Source organism: Papio anubis, chromosome 5 (assembly GCF_008728515.1).
Source record: "Papio anubis isolate 15944 chromosome 5, Panubis1.0, whole genome shotgun sequence".
NCBI lineage: Eukaryota > Metazoa > Chordata > Mammalia > Primates > Cercopithecidae > Papio > Papio anubis.
The window spans coordinates 31,670,754-31,688,749 of NC_044980.1; the positions used below are offsets into that span (position 1 = coordinate 31,670,754).

Sequence of the window (17,996 nt, forward strand, 5' to 3'; positions counted from 1 at the left end):
ACAAAAATTAGCCAGGCATGGTGGCACATGCCTGTAGTCCCAGCTACTCGGGGTGCTGAGGCAGGAGAATCGCTTGAACCCAGGAGGCAAAGGTTGCAGTGAGCCAAGATCGCGCCACTGCACTCCAGCCTGGGTGACAGAGCGAGATTCTGTCTCAAAAAAAAGAAATTAGCCTACCATGTAGGTACATGCCTGTAGTCCCAGCTACTCAACAGGCTGAGACAGGAGGATCACTTGAGCCTAGGAGGAGTTCGAGACTTCAGTGAGCTGTGACTGCACCACTACACTTCAACCTGAGTGAAGAGGGAGACTCTGTCTCAAAACAAACAATTACAGTATGTTTAGCAATTGGCTGACTTATATTATCCTACAAATACCTTTTATGAGGCAGTAACAAGAGAAGTCACAGAGCAGCATCACTCTGCCTACCACACTCTGAGTAGTACAAAAGCAAAGATTCCCACCAGATGTTGGTGTTAGTTCTCAGGGAGAATGCATAGTGCATGAGTGACCTGAGGGAGGCCCCGATTCTGTTGCCTGCAGCTGCAATATCCCTTATCCAAGACTCCAATCTCTCAGTTTGTACAGCAAGCTACCGTACAAATATCACTTTCTGTGTCAGCAGAGACATGGAAGAATTGGGAAGCAACAGTTTAGAACTCTGGGGCTCCCAAACGAACCACCACAGTAAGTGAATTAGAAAAAAGTCTTCTTCCATCTTTTTTTTTTTGAGACGAAGTCTTGCTCTGTCACCCAGGCTGGAGTCCAGTGTCACAATCTCAGCTCACTGCAAGCTCCGCCTCCCGGGTTCACGCCATTCTCCTGCCTCAGCCTCCTGAGTAGCTGGGACCCTCCACCATGCCCAGCTAATTTTTTTGTATTTTTAGTAGACATGGGGTTTCACCGTGTTAGCCAGGACTGTCTCGATCTCCTGACCTCGTGATCTGCCTGCTTCGGCCTCCCAAAGTGCTGGGATTACAGGCTTGAGCCATTGTGCTCTTCTTCCATCTTTAAGAGAGAACTGTAAGGAACCTTTTTCCTAGCTCAGTCTTGGCTCTGGGTAAAGAACAGAAAAGACTTTCCTGACAGTTCTTAGGCACAAGACACGGTAAAACCCTGTCTCTACTAAAAAATACAAAAATTAGCCAGGCATGGGTGAAGAAGAGAAAAGACTTTCCTGACAGTTCTTAGGTACAAGACAGTCTTCCCCTAGGTTTGGGCTCTAGAATTTACATTATCTGACCAGGCAAATTCCCAACCAAAAAGTTAGTTTAATTCAGACTGACTATCTACTATCTGAAATGCATGGGACCAGACGTTTCTGATTTTGGAATATTTGCATTACACTTACCCGTTGAGCAAGTCTAACCCGAAAATACTCAACCTGTGTAACTCTAGGCTAACAGTGCTTCCAGGTGGCACAAAATACATATTCTTCTGCAAATGCTGCAAATAACATCCCAACAAACAGGAAACCTCAATCAAAAAAATCCTAAGAGGCCGGGCGCAGTAGCTCATGCTTGTAACCCTGGCATTTTGGGAGGTCAAAGGGGGAGAATCACTTGAGGCCAGGAGTTTGACACTAGGTTAGTCAATAAAGGGAGGCCCTGCCTTTAAAAAAAAAAATTTTTTGTCTTAATTAGCCAGGTATGGTGGGGTCCTGAAGGCTGAGGCAGGAGAACTGCTTGAGCCCAGGAGGTTGAGGCTGCAATGAGCCACGACTGCACCACTGCAATCATGGGTGGTGTAGCCTGGGTGACGCTGACTGGGATGTAGCCTAGGTGACAGAACGAGACCCTATTTCAAAAAAAAAAAAAAAAAAAAAAAATCACGATAAAACCCAAGCGAAATACACTACTATAAGCAAAAATTTACAGAATTAAAAAAAAAAATTTTAAGACCACAGGCATTAGAATTATTGGATACAAAATGTAAGCACACTTGAAGTAAAAGAGATTGTCAAAACTCAGACTAAGGAACAAGATGGATGGGTCAAAAACAACCAAATGAACTTCTAAAACTAAATCAACTGACAAATTATAGTCAGGAACTCAGAAAGGTTATTGCATAACTAATTAGACATGGCTGGCAATAAACTGGTGAATAAGAAAATTATCTGTAAAAATTACCCAGAATGCACAGAGAGAGGAAGAGATGAAAAATATTGAAGAGGTTAAAATACTTGCAAGATAAAATAAAAAGTGGTAACTTACATCTAATTGGAATTACAAATGGAGAGAAAGACTAGGAGAGAATATAGAAAAAGAATGTCAGAGATTCCCTAAAATTAATGAAAGATAACAATGTTCAGATTCAGGAGCTCCAAGAAACCCTAGCAAACGAGAATTCACACTAAGATATATCTAAATGAAACCATAAACATGAAAGATAAAGAAAAACTCTTATAAGCAGCCAGAGGGAAAAAACTGCCTACAGAGATTAAGTGATGACTATTCAAGGAGGGAGAATCAAAGATATTTTAAGATTAAGAAAAAAAATCTCAGGCTGGTTGTGGTGTCTCACACCTGTAATCCAGTACTTTGGGAGGCTATTGCAGGCAGATCTCTTGAGTCCAGGAGTTTGAGACCAGCCTGGGCATCACAGTGACACTCTGTCTACTAAAAAATACAAAGATTAGCCAGGCATGGTGGCTTGCCTGTCATCCTAGCTACTCAGAGGGCTGAGGTGGGAGAATTGCTTAAGTCCGGGAGGTTGAAGCTGCAGTGAGCTGAAATTGCACCATTGTACTCCAGCCTGGGCAACACAGTGAGACCTTGTCTCAAAAAAAGATAAAAAGAGAAAAACCTGTTTTTTAGACTCACAGTAATGGAAATTCTCAAAGATTTAATTAAGAATAAAAATGATTTCAGAATGAATGAATGTTGAGCAAAAAGAGTGGTAAATATGAAGGTAAACTTAAATAATCACTGATAAAACAAATAATCACTATATAAAACAAATAATTGTGTCCAACAGTAATTGGTCATGGGGTTAAAAAAAAATCTGAGCTATCGTATAACAAGAGCACAAAATCAGGAGGACTGATCAAGTTTAAGGCATTTTAAGTCTATTGGTTAGGGGAATAAAACTAATGACTAACTTTAGACTAAGTGAAACAGTCATGTTAAATTTCTAGAGGAACCACTACCAGGCAGAAACAGAATACTGTATTTCTGCAGTTATAAAGAATGAAGTGGGAAAAATCTGAAGAAAACACAGACAGCTTCTGTTACTCACATTAGATGTGCTTTTCGTACCTTAGAAAACATACTGTGTGTGTGCATGTTTCAATTTTGGGTAAAACAGCAAAGTAACTGATGAAACATTTCTTTTTCATGGCACACAAAACACAATCTGACCTTCCCTTTAGTCCAAGTTTAATGCTCAACAGTGTTGGACTTTTCTAGGTCAAATTGTGACATTTTACGTATCTACGAAATTACTGACATTTAAATGTCTTTAAATTTGGTGTAACATTGAAAAAAAAAAAAAAGACAAACTTCCTCACAGAATCACCCCAAAGACAAAGCAATTTTAATTATTCCTTTTTTTGTTTGTTTTTAATGCAACAGGGTTTACTGTTACCCAGTAACTGCAGTGGCAAGATCATGGCTCACTGCAGACTGGACTCAGGTGATCTTCCCACCTCAGCCTCCCGAGTAGTAGCTGGGACTACACATGTGTGCCACCATGCCCAGCAATTTTTTTTTTTTGACACAGGGTCTCACTTTGTCACCCAGGCTGGAGGGCAGTGGTATAAAAGTGGCTCACTGCAGCCTCAACCTCCCAGGTTCAAGCGATCCACCCACCTCAGCCTCCTGAGTAGCTGGAACCACAGGCACCTGCCATCAAACCCGGGTAATTTTTTGTAGAGATGGGGGTCTCGCTATGTTGAGCTGGGGATGTTGAGAGTGCAGTGAGCTGTGATTCGCCACTGCAAGTTTGTGCATCAAAGTTGAGCAGTTAGTTGTATTTAGAGAACATGGTTCATTTATCCTTCAGGGCAATACGGAATAAAAATTTGGGTTTACTATAATGTAGGTGATAGCTCACTAAATGTGAGGTGATGGCTCATTGTGGTTTTGATTTGCATTTCTCTGATAATTAGTGATGTTGAGCGTCTTTTCATATGCCTTTTGGTCATCTGTATGTCATTTTTGGTAAAGTTTCTATTTAAGTCTTTTGCCAATTTTTAAATTGGGTTATTTGACTTTTGTTGAGTTTTCAGAGTTCTTTATATATTGCTGGTCTCAAACTCCTGAGCTCAAGTAATCCTCTCCCTTCAGTCTCCCAAAGTGTTGGGATTACAGGTGTGAGCCACAGCACCTGGCTATTCCTTATTCTTTTTTTTTTTTTTTTTTTTTTTTTTTGAGACGGAGTCTTGCTGTGTCGCCCAGGCTGGAGTGCAGTGGCATGATCTCGGCTCACTGCAAGCTCCACCTCCCGGGTTCAGGCCATTCTCCCGCCTCAGCCTCCGAGTAGCTGGGACTACAGGCGCCCGCCACCACGCCCGGCTAGTTTTTTGTATTTTTAGTAGAGACGGGGTTTCACCATGTTAGCCAGGATGATCTCGATCTCCTGACCTCGTGATCCACCCGCCTCGGCCTCCCAAAGTGCTGGGATTACAGGCTTGAGCCACCGCGCCCGGCCTCCTTATTCTTGATGTTATAATGTCATGCTCCCATTATCTTTACAACGTTATAATAATAATAATTTTATTACCATAGAATTTTAGAAGAAATTTAAATTTAGGCTCCATTTCTTCTTTTTATTTTTTCACTCTGTTGCCCAGGAAGGAGTGCAGTGGTGCAATCACAGCTCACTGCACCCTCAACATCCCCAGCTCAAGTGATCCTCCTAACTCAGCCTTCTAAGTAGCTGGGACCACAGGTGCCCTCCACCATGCCTGGCTAATTTTTTTTTTTTTTTTGTAGAGATGAGGTCTCGCTATGCTGCCGAGGCTGGTCTCAAACTCCTGAGCTTCAAGTAATCTTCTCATCTCAGCCTCCCAAAGTCCTGGGTACAGACATGAACCACTGTGCCCCGTCGCTTGCTTTCTTCTTAAAAACTAGAATAAGATAGCTTATCCTATAATTCCTACCAACTCACGAGAATGGTAGACCACAAGAGAGGGAGGTGGTTAAATGTCGTATGAAAGTTCTTAATTTTCTTGTAATCTTTAACTCACCAGGAGAGACAGCTATCACCATTTCCCATCTGCGTCTACTGGATCTTTCAAGTTATTTTAATTACAGTCATTTAACAAATAATTTCCATTAAAATAAAGCATAATGAAAAAGAACTATTAGAAACTTTTATAAATAAGAATTACAGTAGTTAAAAAATTATAGTAAGCCCAAATTTTTATTCCATATTGCCCTGATTTCAAAGGTATATGGACCATGTTCTCTAAACACAGCTAAATGCTCAATTTTGATGCACAAACTTGGAACACGCCCATCTCACAAATGCTGACTCCAGATTTGAAATGTATCTCTAACATGTTCTATTGCAGTTCATCATTACCTCTGGTTCTTCTTCCTGCACTTGCAGGGTCAAAATACAATCCATAAAAATTTTTTTCTGAAACGTCTGATGGCTCATATTTTGTTAAAGAGATGGCCATCTTCTTTACTCCATAACTGCAAAACATTTTCAATTTTAGATTTGGAATGTTTAATCTAATAACTCATTTCTACACCAACTACTTTTTTCCAATCACTTTTGTATAAAGCATCTGTTTTCAGCACTTGTCCACTAATGAACCATATCAAGTATATTTTACTCCACAAACTTCACAAAAGATGAAAGAATTCACCAGGCATGGTGGTTCAGGCCTGTAATCCCAGCACTTTGGGAGGCCAAGGCAGGTGGATTGCTTAAATCGAAGAGCTTGAGACCAACCTGGGCAACACGGCAAAAACCCCATCTCTACAAAAATAAGCTGGGCATGGTGGCACATGCTTGGAGGCTGAGGAGGGAGGATCACTTGCGCCTGGGAGGCAGAGGTCTGCAGTGAGCCAAGATTGTGCCACTGCACTCCAGAGTGGGCTAGAGTTCGAGACCCTTGTCTCAAAACAACAACAAAAAGATGAAAGAATTATGCCAAGTATCTGCTTAGCAAAATAGGATGTTCTGGTTCTTGTCACAATTATATTATATAACGAAGTCCCTTCTAGTGAATGACGAACTGAATGAGAATGGCATATTTCTTTTTTATTCCTTAGAAATATATTATTTATTGATTGAGTTTGAAAAATTCATGTAGGACATTATCAGCTGAAGACTTGCAGACCGAGATTTTTTGCTTACACAATTTCAACATTATCATTAGTCTAGAGTGGTGCTTTTGGCATTCATCTTATGATATCTGATAACTGGGAAACATTTTCCTGTGTCAACTTTCTTCTCCTTTGCTGGTATGGGCAGAGAATGAACAATTCTGCATTCTCAACTGTGTTGAAGGAAAACTAAAAGCCAACTATGAAATTAGTATCTCTACTTTCTTCTTAGCTTCTTGAAAGAAGATATGATACTTGGGCAATGCAGTATCATCCAGTTATTTTACTACTGTACCACCCTTGTAGGTGATTCCAACATTCTTTCATTTTCCAATTATATTTGTCTTTAACATAGTTGGGAATACGTGATAGAGGAAATAATTCATAAAATGATAAAACAGCAAAATGTTTAAGATCCCATGATGTAAATCTTGCTAGACAGGATGAATTTTATTCCATTTTGAAAAAGAAGGGGAATGTTTTCTTTGCTCTTTGGAAGGCCTCTAAGAAAGAATAAAGGTCATGGAATGTCAATTCTTCTAACTAGAACTACTCAAAAAAGAAACTATTGATTGGGTACAATAAACCCTGACGGATACCATAAATTAATTAAAATGAAGTGCTCTATAACTTTCCTTCTTTCTTTTTTAAAGATAGGGTTTCACTCTGTCACCCAGGCTGGAGTGCAGTGGCTTGATCAAGGCTCACTGCAGCCTCGACCTCCCCAGGCTCCAGTGATGCTCCACCTCAGCCTCTGAGTAGCAGGGACCACAAGCGTATACCATGATCAGGGGCTAACTTTTGTAGAGGCGGGTGGATTGCTTGAGGTCAGGCTGGTCTTGAATTCCTGGGCTCAAGCAATCCACCCACATCAGCCTCCCAAAATGCTGGGATTACAGGCATGAACCACCACATCCAACCTCTTTAACTTTTTATACTCACGAAAAACAAATCCTTCATCATTTCTCAAAAGTATTAACATTTCTTCAAGGAAAGGTATGAATATTCACACTGAGTGAGATGGGAAAAAAGCTAACCTGTCAATTTAGTTTTTACTGTCAAGATTTTAAAAGCTTACTACGAATATTATCAGATGTGTGTGAATTTCATAAATGTGGGTGAAGCATTACAGACTTCTAATTATAAAACTAGGATAACCAGATATTCTGATAGTAACTTAAACAGAAGAGTGTTATCATTAAATTTACATTTCATAGAGACCATTATGCTTATAGCATAAAACGGTCTGGGAATGGGCAGGATTGGGGAAGTAAGAGAAGCTATAAAGCCACTTTCATAAATCACAGCACTCTTTGCTTTCATCTACATGGTTATTGTTTGAACACTTTTATTGTTTCTCCCATAAAAAAGTGTCATATTTCTTCAAATCTATTTTCAAACACATGCCTTGCCCATTTAATGCTGACTACCGTACTAGTAGTGTATTTTATACTATAGCTTTTCCCAGAAATATGAATTCCGAAAATTTATTTTCATTTGATTGATTTCAATCACAGTGCTTCCCAATACTTTAAGCCCATGTGACCTCTGGAATTCTTAAGTATTTATGTGAACACTAGACTACAAACTTATTTTAAGTAAAATTTTATGCTATTTTTTCTGTAGCTCCAAGTGATGAGATTCTAGTTTCCCTATAAAGGCTACTCATTAAAATTACACCAGTAATTTGGTAACTGTACTAAATCCCTAATCCAGCATCTCTAAAGCTGATGACCTCGCTATCATCTTTTGGTTTTCATGACCCTAAATTTTATAATTTCCTGGCTCTCTGTTCACCAAGTATTTATTTCTTTCCCTGGTCCTACCTTAAAGCTGGTAACCACAGTTGTATTCCTTTTTTTTTTTTTTTGAGACGGAGTCTCGCTCTGTTGCCCAGGCTGGAGTGCAGTGGTGCGATCTTGGCTCATTGCAAGCTCCACCTCCCCGGTTCATACCATTCTCTTGCCTCAGCCTCCGGAGTAGCTCGGACTACAGGAGCCCGCCACCACACCTGCCTAATTTTTTTTTTTTTGTATTTTTAGTAGAGACGTGGTTTCACCGTGTCAGCCAGGATGGTCTTGATCTTCTGACCTCGTGATCCGCCTGCCTCAGCCTCCCAAAGTGCTGGTATTACAGGTGTGAACCACCGTGCCCGGCCCCACAGTTGTATTATTTTTCTATAAATAATTCAAAACATGTCTACTGAATGCTTGATATATGCCAGGCACTGTACTTTCTCTGTTTTCATCCATATTCACCAGCCACCTACTGAATAATGGTGGGGATATAATATATGCCAGATACTGTTCTCAACACTTCAAAAATAATGTTTTCTTCTCTTCTTTCTTTTATTAATAATAGAGACGGAGTCTCGCTTTGCTGTTCACACTAGTCTCAAACTCCTGGGATTAAAATCCTCCCGCCTAGGCCAACCAAAGTGCTAGGGTTACAGGTGTGAGTCACTGCCAGGTCCACTTTACAAATAATACTGAATCCTCAAAACAATACAATGGAGAATGTAAAAACCTACTGGGATACTGATAATGTTCTGTTTTTGTTTTAAGTGCAAGTTACACAGGTACATTGGGTTTATGACATTTCATTGAACTATCCTCTTACATGTGCAGTTTTCCCATGAGGCAAAGAAAATTTATTATCTTCAATTTATAGACAAAAAACTAACAAGAGACTGTTTGCCCAAGGTCACATGGCAGGTAATAGGAGGAGCCAGATTCAGCTCAGGTAGTCTGACTTCAGAGCCAAACCAGTCTCTATTATATCACGCAATCCAGATATTTGTCTTGGCTCAATACTTTTCCTTTGTCTAAAATGACATTCCCTTGATTTTCAGAATGAAAGAACACGAAGTCTACCTCAAACTCCATAGTCAAAATCCTCCAATTTCCCATTTTAGTATTTCATTAAACTTTATTATAATGGCGTAGTTATTTGTAGATGCATCTGTCTCCACCCTCATACCCCAGAAGTATAAACTCCCTGAGAGCAGGGACTATGCATATTGTAGATGCTCATAAAATATTAAATAAGTGAATTACTCCCTACAAATGCACTTTAATATACAAGACTAATATTCAAATAAAACAAAAAAGCCCAAAGTTTATTTCATTCATTTTATCTCTGTATGAATAAAAGCTGTACTGTACATGGCTTTCATGAAATACTAAGAAATGATACACTCAGAACAATCACTCTAATCCTGTATTCTGACAGAGTGGTGTCATGGACAATTAATAGACAAGTACCTTTAATAAGCAGACTAAAGATCCATCCAAATAATTCTAATATACTTCATCAATTACAACATTTAAAAGCCTGAATGGTCTTTTGATTAACCTGATGATCTATGTCTCTGAGTAATAATGCAGCTGATTTTTTTTTTAACATACACATCTATTTAAACAGATAGATATATATTCTAACCCAACTACCTATATAAGCATGTCTATCTCTGGGATGTCTACTTTAATTCAATGATCTATTTGTCTATCCCTGTACCAATATCACATTTTTCTATTAATAATATTTTGGTATCTGATATTACAAGTCCTTCCTTATTTTTGCAAGACCTTCATGATATTTTTAGCTGATCACTCTCCTCACTATATACATTAAAATCCCTTTATCAAGTTATAGCAAAAATCCTATGAGATTTTTATTGCAGTAACACTAAATATACAGAGATTAGGAGATAATAATTTGATGGCATTGGTTTTTCACTCGTGAACACAGTCCATCTTTGTCATCTTTTATGACTTTTTTATCCTATTGCATTTTCTCCTCTGTGTTTTGAATATCTCATTTGTTTTATTCCTGCTTACTGAATAGGTTTGGTGGCTATACATAAACAGGACTTATTTGAAATTTAATAATCTAATTCAATATTGATGAAACAAGAATGCTACTGACTTTACCTGACTCTTTCTTTCTTTTTTTTTTTTTTTTTGAGACGGAGTTTCGCTCTGGTCGCCCAGTCTGGAGTGCAATAGTGTGATCTTGGCTCTCAAGCGATTCTCCTGCCTCAGCCTCCTGCCTCAGCCTCCCGAGTAGCTGGGATTACAGGCATGCACCACCACGCCTGCCTAATTTTAGTAGAAACACGGTTTCTCCATGTTGGTCAGGCTGGTCTTAAACTCCCGACCTCAGGTGATCTGCCCACCTCGGCCTCCCAAAGTGCTGGGATTACAGGAGTGATCCACCGCACCTGGCCTTTGCCTGATCGTAGATCCAGAAAATTTGCTGTACTCTTACTAGTTCTCACATTTTTGCCTGACAAGCGTAATAATCATGTTACCTGTAAATAGAAACTTTCCTTCTTTTTCTATTAGTAATGAGGACTCCAAATGTTTTACCTTTTTTTTTTTTGAGACGGAGTCTCGCTCTGTTGCCCAGGCTGGAGTGCAGTGGCGTGATCTCGGCTCACTGCAAGCTCCGCCTCCTGGGTTCATGCCATTCTTCTGCCTCAGCCTCCCCAGGAGCTGGTACTACAGGCACCCACCATGACATCTGGTTAATTTTTTTGTATTTTTAGTAGAGATGGGTTTTCACCATGTTAGCCAGGATGGTCTCAATCTCCTGACCTCGTGATCTACCCGCCTCGCCTCCCAAAGTGCTGGGATTACAGGGATGAGCCACCGCGCCCGGCCCAAATGTTTTACTTTTAAAACATTTTACTGTGAGATTATGAAACTCTCTATATAAATATACGATAGATATTAACCAAGGAATCCTTCTAAAACCCTTAAATTATTATTACTTAAATCTCTACCAGAAATAGTATTGGTAGGAATGCCTACTGATAATCAGGCACTAGGCTAGAAAATTTTATATTTAAACTTAAGTCAAGTTAGGTGAGGAAACCAAGTCTTAGAGAAGTTGAGGGTGCCTGAAGGGATGGAGCTGGGGATTCGAACTATCTAGTTCCAAAGTTATGTCCTTTTGTTCATAGTGTACTATAAGGCAGTTTACAAAAGCATACTCAAGCAGATACCTATTCTATACACGGATATTCTGGCTCACCCTACTCTATTAAGAGTAATAGCCATTATATCATCAGTGTAATAGTAACAATCCTTTTGGAAAGAAAATTATCTTATTTCTAGCTTATCCATGCAGTATACATCCTAAGGTCTCTGATTCAACAATGGAAGGATTGATGTTATTAGCCGTTGCAGTATTTCTTTTTTTTGTAAAGCCAGTAAATTTCCATCACCAAGGTTGGTTTCAAAAACCTGTTCACCTGGTTTTTTTACTTTCTCAGTGTTTAATCCTTTTCTGCCTTACTAGTGTTACTTTTACTCTTTCCTAAATTCAAGACACAATATTCTTAACACTACATTCAAATAAAAAGGAAAAAAGAAAAAGGAAAAAAGGAAAACTCATTAGCTTATCAACCTATCCAAGCTACTGTTAGCCTACCCAAGTTATCACATCCTTTAGGAACAGAAGTCCCTAAGACATCTCAAAATCCTTAGATGAGATGCCTTCTTTTGACTGGCAGATGCTTAAGGTCCAGCAATAGTCAAAATCTACTTACTGCTATGTCCAAGGTTTTTCTAAAGTATAAGTAAAGAAAAAGTGGCTGTTTACAAATCTCAACGAGGCTGGGCACAGTGGCTCACACCTGTAATTCCAGCACCTTGGAAGCCCATCGCAGGAGGATCATTTGAGCTCAGGGGTTCCAAACTGCAGTGAGCTATTATCACCACTACACTGCAGCCTAGGTGAGAGAGCAAGACCATGTCTTTAAAAAAACAAAACAAAACACCCTCAAAGAAATGGGTTAATGTACCATTAATTGTGGGATATAATGGATTATTTTATAATGTTTATTACATACGCTATTATAAATGTATATGCCACAAATTCTCCTCAAAAACTGAAGAATTCCTATCAGAACTTCTCTATCATTGTCAATGAAGAACTTGAAAAAATGATTTTTGATCCTATGAAATTATTAGGAAGTTTTTTCTGCTGAGAATTATCTTTCCTCATATTCTTTGCTACCCTAAAGTCCTTAGAACTGTCATAATAGTTCTTTCCCCAAGATTTATTTTAAAATAAAACTAGATTTATGTAAGTACATTTCCTCAAACAAAAAAGGTACTCTACTCTAACAGGTTATTTACCTAACCCTTCTGGCCATGAAGCCATCCTTACATTTTCACCACGTCTGAAATCTGCTTTCTCCTGTGCACCCTCAAATTAATACACTATCAGAAACGTAAACATGTAAACACATAAAAATACTTAACTGGCGTATTTACTTGACTTAAAAAAATACAAAACAAGGCTAGGCGCGGTGGCTCATGCCTGTAATACCAGCACTTTGGGAGGCCGAGGCAGGCAGAGCACCTGAGGTTGGGAGTTTGAGACCAGCCTGGCCAACATGGTGAAACTCTGTCTCTACTAAAAATACATAAACTAGTGAGGCGTGGTGGCGCATGCCTGTAATCCCAGCTACTCAGGAGGCTGAGGCAGGAGAATCACTTGAATCTGAGAGGCAGAGGTTGCAGTGAGCCAAGATCGCGCCATTGCACTCCAGCCTGGGTGACAGAATGAGGCTCTGTCTCAAAAACAAAAACAAAAAAACCAAAAAATACGGAATAGGAAAAAAAAACATTCCATAGTTTATGGGACTTAGAACACAAAGACTGAGAAATGCTTACCACAAAATTGTCTAATGTGCATTAACACAAATTAAAAACATGGTAACTAATCTACAAGTTACCAGTAGCCATACTTGACAAATTCACTATTACAGTTCTTTATAACATCTTCAAGAACCTGATCTTTAGTGTGCCATTATGAATTTCAAATATTAACAAGCTAAAAAGTCTAAATCTGAAATAAATTTAATCAAATACCTTACAGAGCTGTAATCAAGAAAACTAAGAGCTGGAATTACTTTATTTTATTGTGAGATGGAGTCTGTCTCTGTCACCCAGCCAGAGTGTAATGGCGGCAATCTCGGCTCACTGCAACCTCCACCTCCTGGGTTCAAGCGATTCTCCTGCCTCAACCTCTGGCGTAGCTGGGATTACAGGCATCTGCCACCATACCCAGCTAACTTTCGTATTTTTAGTAGTAGAGACCAGGTTTCGCCATGTTGGTCAGGCTGGTCTCGTACTCCTGACCTTTGGTGATCCACCCGCCTTAGCCTCCCAATGTGCTGGGATTATGAGCGTGAGCCACTGCGCCTGGCCTCTGGAATTACATTTAGGTGTAGGATGCTTACTTTATCTGTATTCAGTGATAGGTGAAGCAATTAAATCACATCATTCACACATAAATACAGTCATCCCTCAATATAAGCAGGGCATTGGTTCCAGGACCGCTATGTATACAAAACTCCATACATAAAGTCCCACAGTAGGCCCTGTGGAACCTGCGAATACAAAAAGTTGGCCCTTCATGAATACTCTATTTTCTATCCAAATTTGACTGGGAAAAAAAAAAAAAAAAACTTCATATGTTTTCAGGCGTGAACTGTACTTAAGGTTTTCCTGAGTTTGAGATCTTTCAAATTTGAAAAAATATTAGTACAGCAGACCTCGGTCTTCCATCTCTAAAAGTTCCATTATAATTATTTCCAGCCAGGAAGAAATATTAGCATCACCACCATACTTTGTGCATGTGCTTTTGTTATTAATGTTATTCATCTTCCTTGCCAAAATTCCCAGTATTATTGGGCCTGGTTTCTTGCCATTAAATGCAAACGATATTTTCATGTACTATGTTTATACAGAAGGCCTTATGTACAAGAGTGTCCAAGTTTTAGCAATATAAGTAATGTCAAAAGACTAGTCTTTTCTCATCAGATGTACATTTAATCTATTTAGTAACCTGGACTGTTGTTAAACTTTGAGTTTCAAGGCCAAAAAAAAAAAATTATTAGAAACAAATTCTGTCACCGTTCCCTATATTGGGATAAAACAATCACATATTTTATCAGAAAATTATTATCTTTAAATCAGCATTTCCTTCCTTCATTTCTATCTGTAGGTCTACATTTAGGAAAAAAAAAATTTCAGAAGTGCCACAAAGAACCCACCACTTTACAGTAAATAAAGTTAGTAATCCAACAAATCTTATCACTCAGCCCATATTAGGAAAACAGAAAAAACCTGAGTAAAACAAGTAAAATTTTAATGGTTAAATACAATATTTTCTAGGTGGAACACTAGTACTTGCCAGCAGATTTATGGCACAGATGCTGATTAGCTATCTCTTCTCAGAAAAAGATAGTTTTTTTCTCTCCTTGAAAATTATTAGCCCTACTAAAATCTCAGAATTCACCACTATATAATTCATCCATGTAACCAAAAACCACTTGTACCCCAAAAGCTGTTGAATTTTTTAAAAGCCCTAAAAAGTTTCATCAAAGTAGCTGAAACTTTTTCAGTTGTTTAATTATCAAAAACTATAAGCAAAAGATCTGCTAATACTTGAAATGCTCCAAGATTTTGCTATAATTTGTCATCTCGGTGCTTTTTCTGGAATGCAGGCCTCATGAAAAAACACTTGTAAAATGCCACATAGCATTAAACAATTAGTAAAAGCTAGTTTCACCAATATGATGCACATTTATACATTTTGACATCTCTTAATGGAGTCTCAAGCAGTGTCTTAAGTGGCAGCATTTTTTTTTAGTACTACATACAATAATGGTACCTTTTACAACAAATGGCATCTTAGGATGCCATGGAATACAGTAACTTGGTTTCTCAAAACCACAAGTTTCAGCCCAAAAAGACAGTTTGCCCAGCATCTCGTTTTACAGATGATGGAAATGAAAACCCAACTATATGATGTTCCCAATGTCATAAAATCAAGAACAAAAGAGGCCAGGTGTGGTGGCTCATGCCTATAATCCTAGCACTTTGGGAGACTGAGGCAGGACTTGAGCCCAAGAGTTCGAGATATACCCTTTCTCTGTAAGAAAAATTATTTATTCAACAACAACAACAACAACAAATCAAGAGCAAAAGAGACAACAACAACAACAACAACAACAAATCAAGAGCAAAAGAGACTGAACTCGGGTCTTCTGGCTCCCAATGATGCCCTTTCCATTAAACAATGTGCCTCCTGAAGAAAATCAGATGAAAAAAACTGCCTGGGTTTAACCAACATCTAATATACATAAAAAGCACATCACGCAGGAGCCGTGTGCGCTTATGGCCTGAACCGAAAGTCTCAGACTGACTCAAAAGTAACAATTTAAAAATCCAGCGTTGTGTATGTGTTTGTCTTTGATAAGATGTATAACGAACTACAGACTTCAGAAATGAGAGCTTCCCTTAAGGTAGGGATTTCATCCGGTGCATTACAATGACTCAGTACAATCTCACTTTCATCTTCTTCCCTCCCCATCATTCCCCGCAGGGGAAAGACCCCCGCAAGGAGAATGACAGGCCCACCTGGGGCCTAAACTCCATAGCTCAAACAAGGCTGTGCACTCATTTACCAGCACTAGAAACTTCGCACATCTTTTCCAGTCTAAGAACTACACAATGTACAGGTGGTTGGTATGTGAACCTCTCTCGTTGCAGGAAAAACTAAAGGAACCGGATGAAAGCAGTGACACCCGCAGTTTGTCAGCAGGACTCGCTAGCAATGGAGCGTCTGGGGAAGAAGCCCCAAGACGGAGGAGAAGGTACCCGAGACAACGACACGTTATCTGGGCTCCGGGGGTTGAAGCACCAGGCGACGACGCAGAGAAGCGTCGCAGGAGAAGCCAGTGGACCTGCGACACGGCACTCCCCGTGAGGTCCCTTCGGCCACCCTCTCCATTCTCCAAGTGGGAAGAAGATGGGAGGTGGGGGCTGGACGCGCGGAGGCGGGGACCGGGGGGCCTGCCGGGCGGCGGTGGCGGCTCCGCTCGGCGGCCGCAGGAGGCCATTTTAGTTAAGGGGCCGCCGAAGGGCCCTGCGGCCTCCACGTCCTTACACCTCCGCCGTCTCTACCTCCCCCCTACTGGGGGCCGCTCCCCGCCGCGGGCCGGGTCGGGCAAGGCGGGGCTGGGCGGGAGAGGCCGCGGGGCTGGGCTGGGCCGGGCCAGGCCTGCAGCGGGCCGGAGCTCTGGGCTGGCCGGGGGCGGACGCGGGGGCGTCGCGTCGACCGGATCCGGGCCGAGGGGCGAGCAAGGGGCGAGCAGGGAGAAGGCAGGGTGCCGTTACCTATATTGGGCCGCAGCCGCCGCCGCCGCCGCCCCGCTGTGGGTGAATCCAAAGTAGTTGCCGGTCGCCATTTTGGCATCTTCCCCCAGCCGGCTGGGCACTGCGGCGGGCACAGAGAGTCGGGTCCCATGGCGGGAGGAGAGACGCAGAGAAGCCGAGACGCCGAGGGAGCGCAGGGAGAGAGAGAGAGGCGCCGTGAGAGCAGCCCTGGCGGGGCCTGGGCCGCGGCCGCGCCGCCTCCCCCTCCCGCCTCGCACTCCCTCACTCACTCGCACGCCCGGGTGGCGGCCGCCGCCTCCTCCCCGGAGCCTGCCCCAACCCCCGCGCCTCCCCGCTGCCCGGGGCCAGGGAGGGGGCCGGGCAGAGGCCTCGCGGGCCACATTAGACTCACCATAGGTAAAAGAAACTACAGGGCATATGGGAATCATGGGCTCGGGCTGCTGCTGCTGAACTCTGAACTCTCACCCGCTGCCTCCCTCCTCTGCCCCGCTCCTCCTCAGCGGAGAACAGACCGCCGCCTCCGGCCGCACTGCGCAGGCGCGCCCGTGCTCGGCATCCTGGGAGCTGTAGTCCCCGCCGACTTCGCGGCTGCCCTGGGCGCGTGCTGCTGGGGCCTCGGCGGTGCGGGTGCGGGTAAGCCCGCGGGGGAAGAGGGGCCTGGCCCTCTCTGAAGTGGTGCTGACGCCGCGCGGCCGCCGGGCGACTGGGGCGCGTGCCAGGAGCGCCTCGCCCGGCCTCGGGGGAGTCGGGGAGCGTGACCAGAGAGAGTGACGTCTGTCGCCTTTTTCCTTGCTTTCCACTGGTTTCCTTCACTTTTGCGTGTGCATTTATTCTCTGTCTCCCTGTCTTCCTCGCTCATGAATTTTTCATTGGAATTCGAGCTGGAGAATTTAGGATTTTTCCTTATTTCCTGCTTTCCCGCAGCTTTTCTCCAACCTCTGAAGTGCGGAGGGAGGGAGAAGGAGAGGAGAGAAATAGAAAAAGGATAGAAAGTGCTTTTTTGTTGGACTAAAAGCACACCCCAAACATCCCTCCCGGACACACCTCTTGCTATACCCTTTCCCCGACCTGCACCCACGCCCTGAGCCATCCGGCGTATATCGGTCACCCAACAGGGTGTCATTCACTGTTGTAGGTGCTGGAGATACCGCAGGGAATAAAACAAAGTCCCTGTTCCCGTGGAGTTTACGTTCTAGGAGCGGGTATATGTCAGACAACAGCCAGTAGCCAAAACACAGAAAGTCTGTCTGATGGTGACTGGAGCTTCAAGCATAAATAAAGCAGAGTAAGGAAAATAAGGATAAGGGAGGTGCTATTTCACGTAGAGTGTGGTTAAGGAGACTACTTGAAGGAAGAAGGACAGGCCTGGGAGATGCCTGCAGGAAGAGCGGCAACTAGAAGGGTCCAGATGCAGGAATGTTCAAGAGCGAGATCAGTCTGGCTGGAGTCAAGTGAGAGCGAGACCAGATCACGTGCCAGATCTTTCGTGGTAAGGACATAACAGTACTTGCTCCCA

General features: G+C 41.9%; 1 protein-coding gene across 6 annotated transcripts in view; it reads right to left on the reverse strand.

Annotated features, from left to right (window-relative positions):
• ZFR (zinc finger RNA binding protein) overlaps window positions 1-17,272 on the reverse strand; it is an 88,537-nt gene extending 71,265 nt beyond the window's left edge. For 4 of the 6 annotated variants that reach the window (XR_002522470.2, XM_021939263.2, XM_021939260.2 and 1 more), the window contains exons 1-2: window positions 16,872-17,007; window positions 16,481-16,580 (exon numbers count right to left, since the gene is read on the reverse strand). Coding sequence is in view for 4 of the 6 variants with exons in the window: in XM_021939263.2 (XP_021794955.2) it covers window positions 16,481-16,580; window positions 16,872-16,908 (137 nt within the window). In the remaining 2 variants the exon portion in view is untranslated. Of the gene's footprint in view, window positions 1-16,480; window positions 16,581-16,871 lie in introns of all 6 variants that reach the window. The other 2 variants (XR_002522471.2, XM_031666100.1) reach the window with 2 other exon arrangements.
• Between the last annotated feature and the right edge of the window lie 724 nt (window positions 17,273-17,996).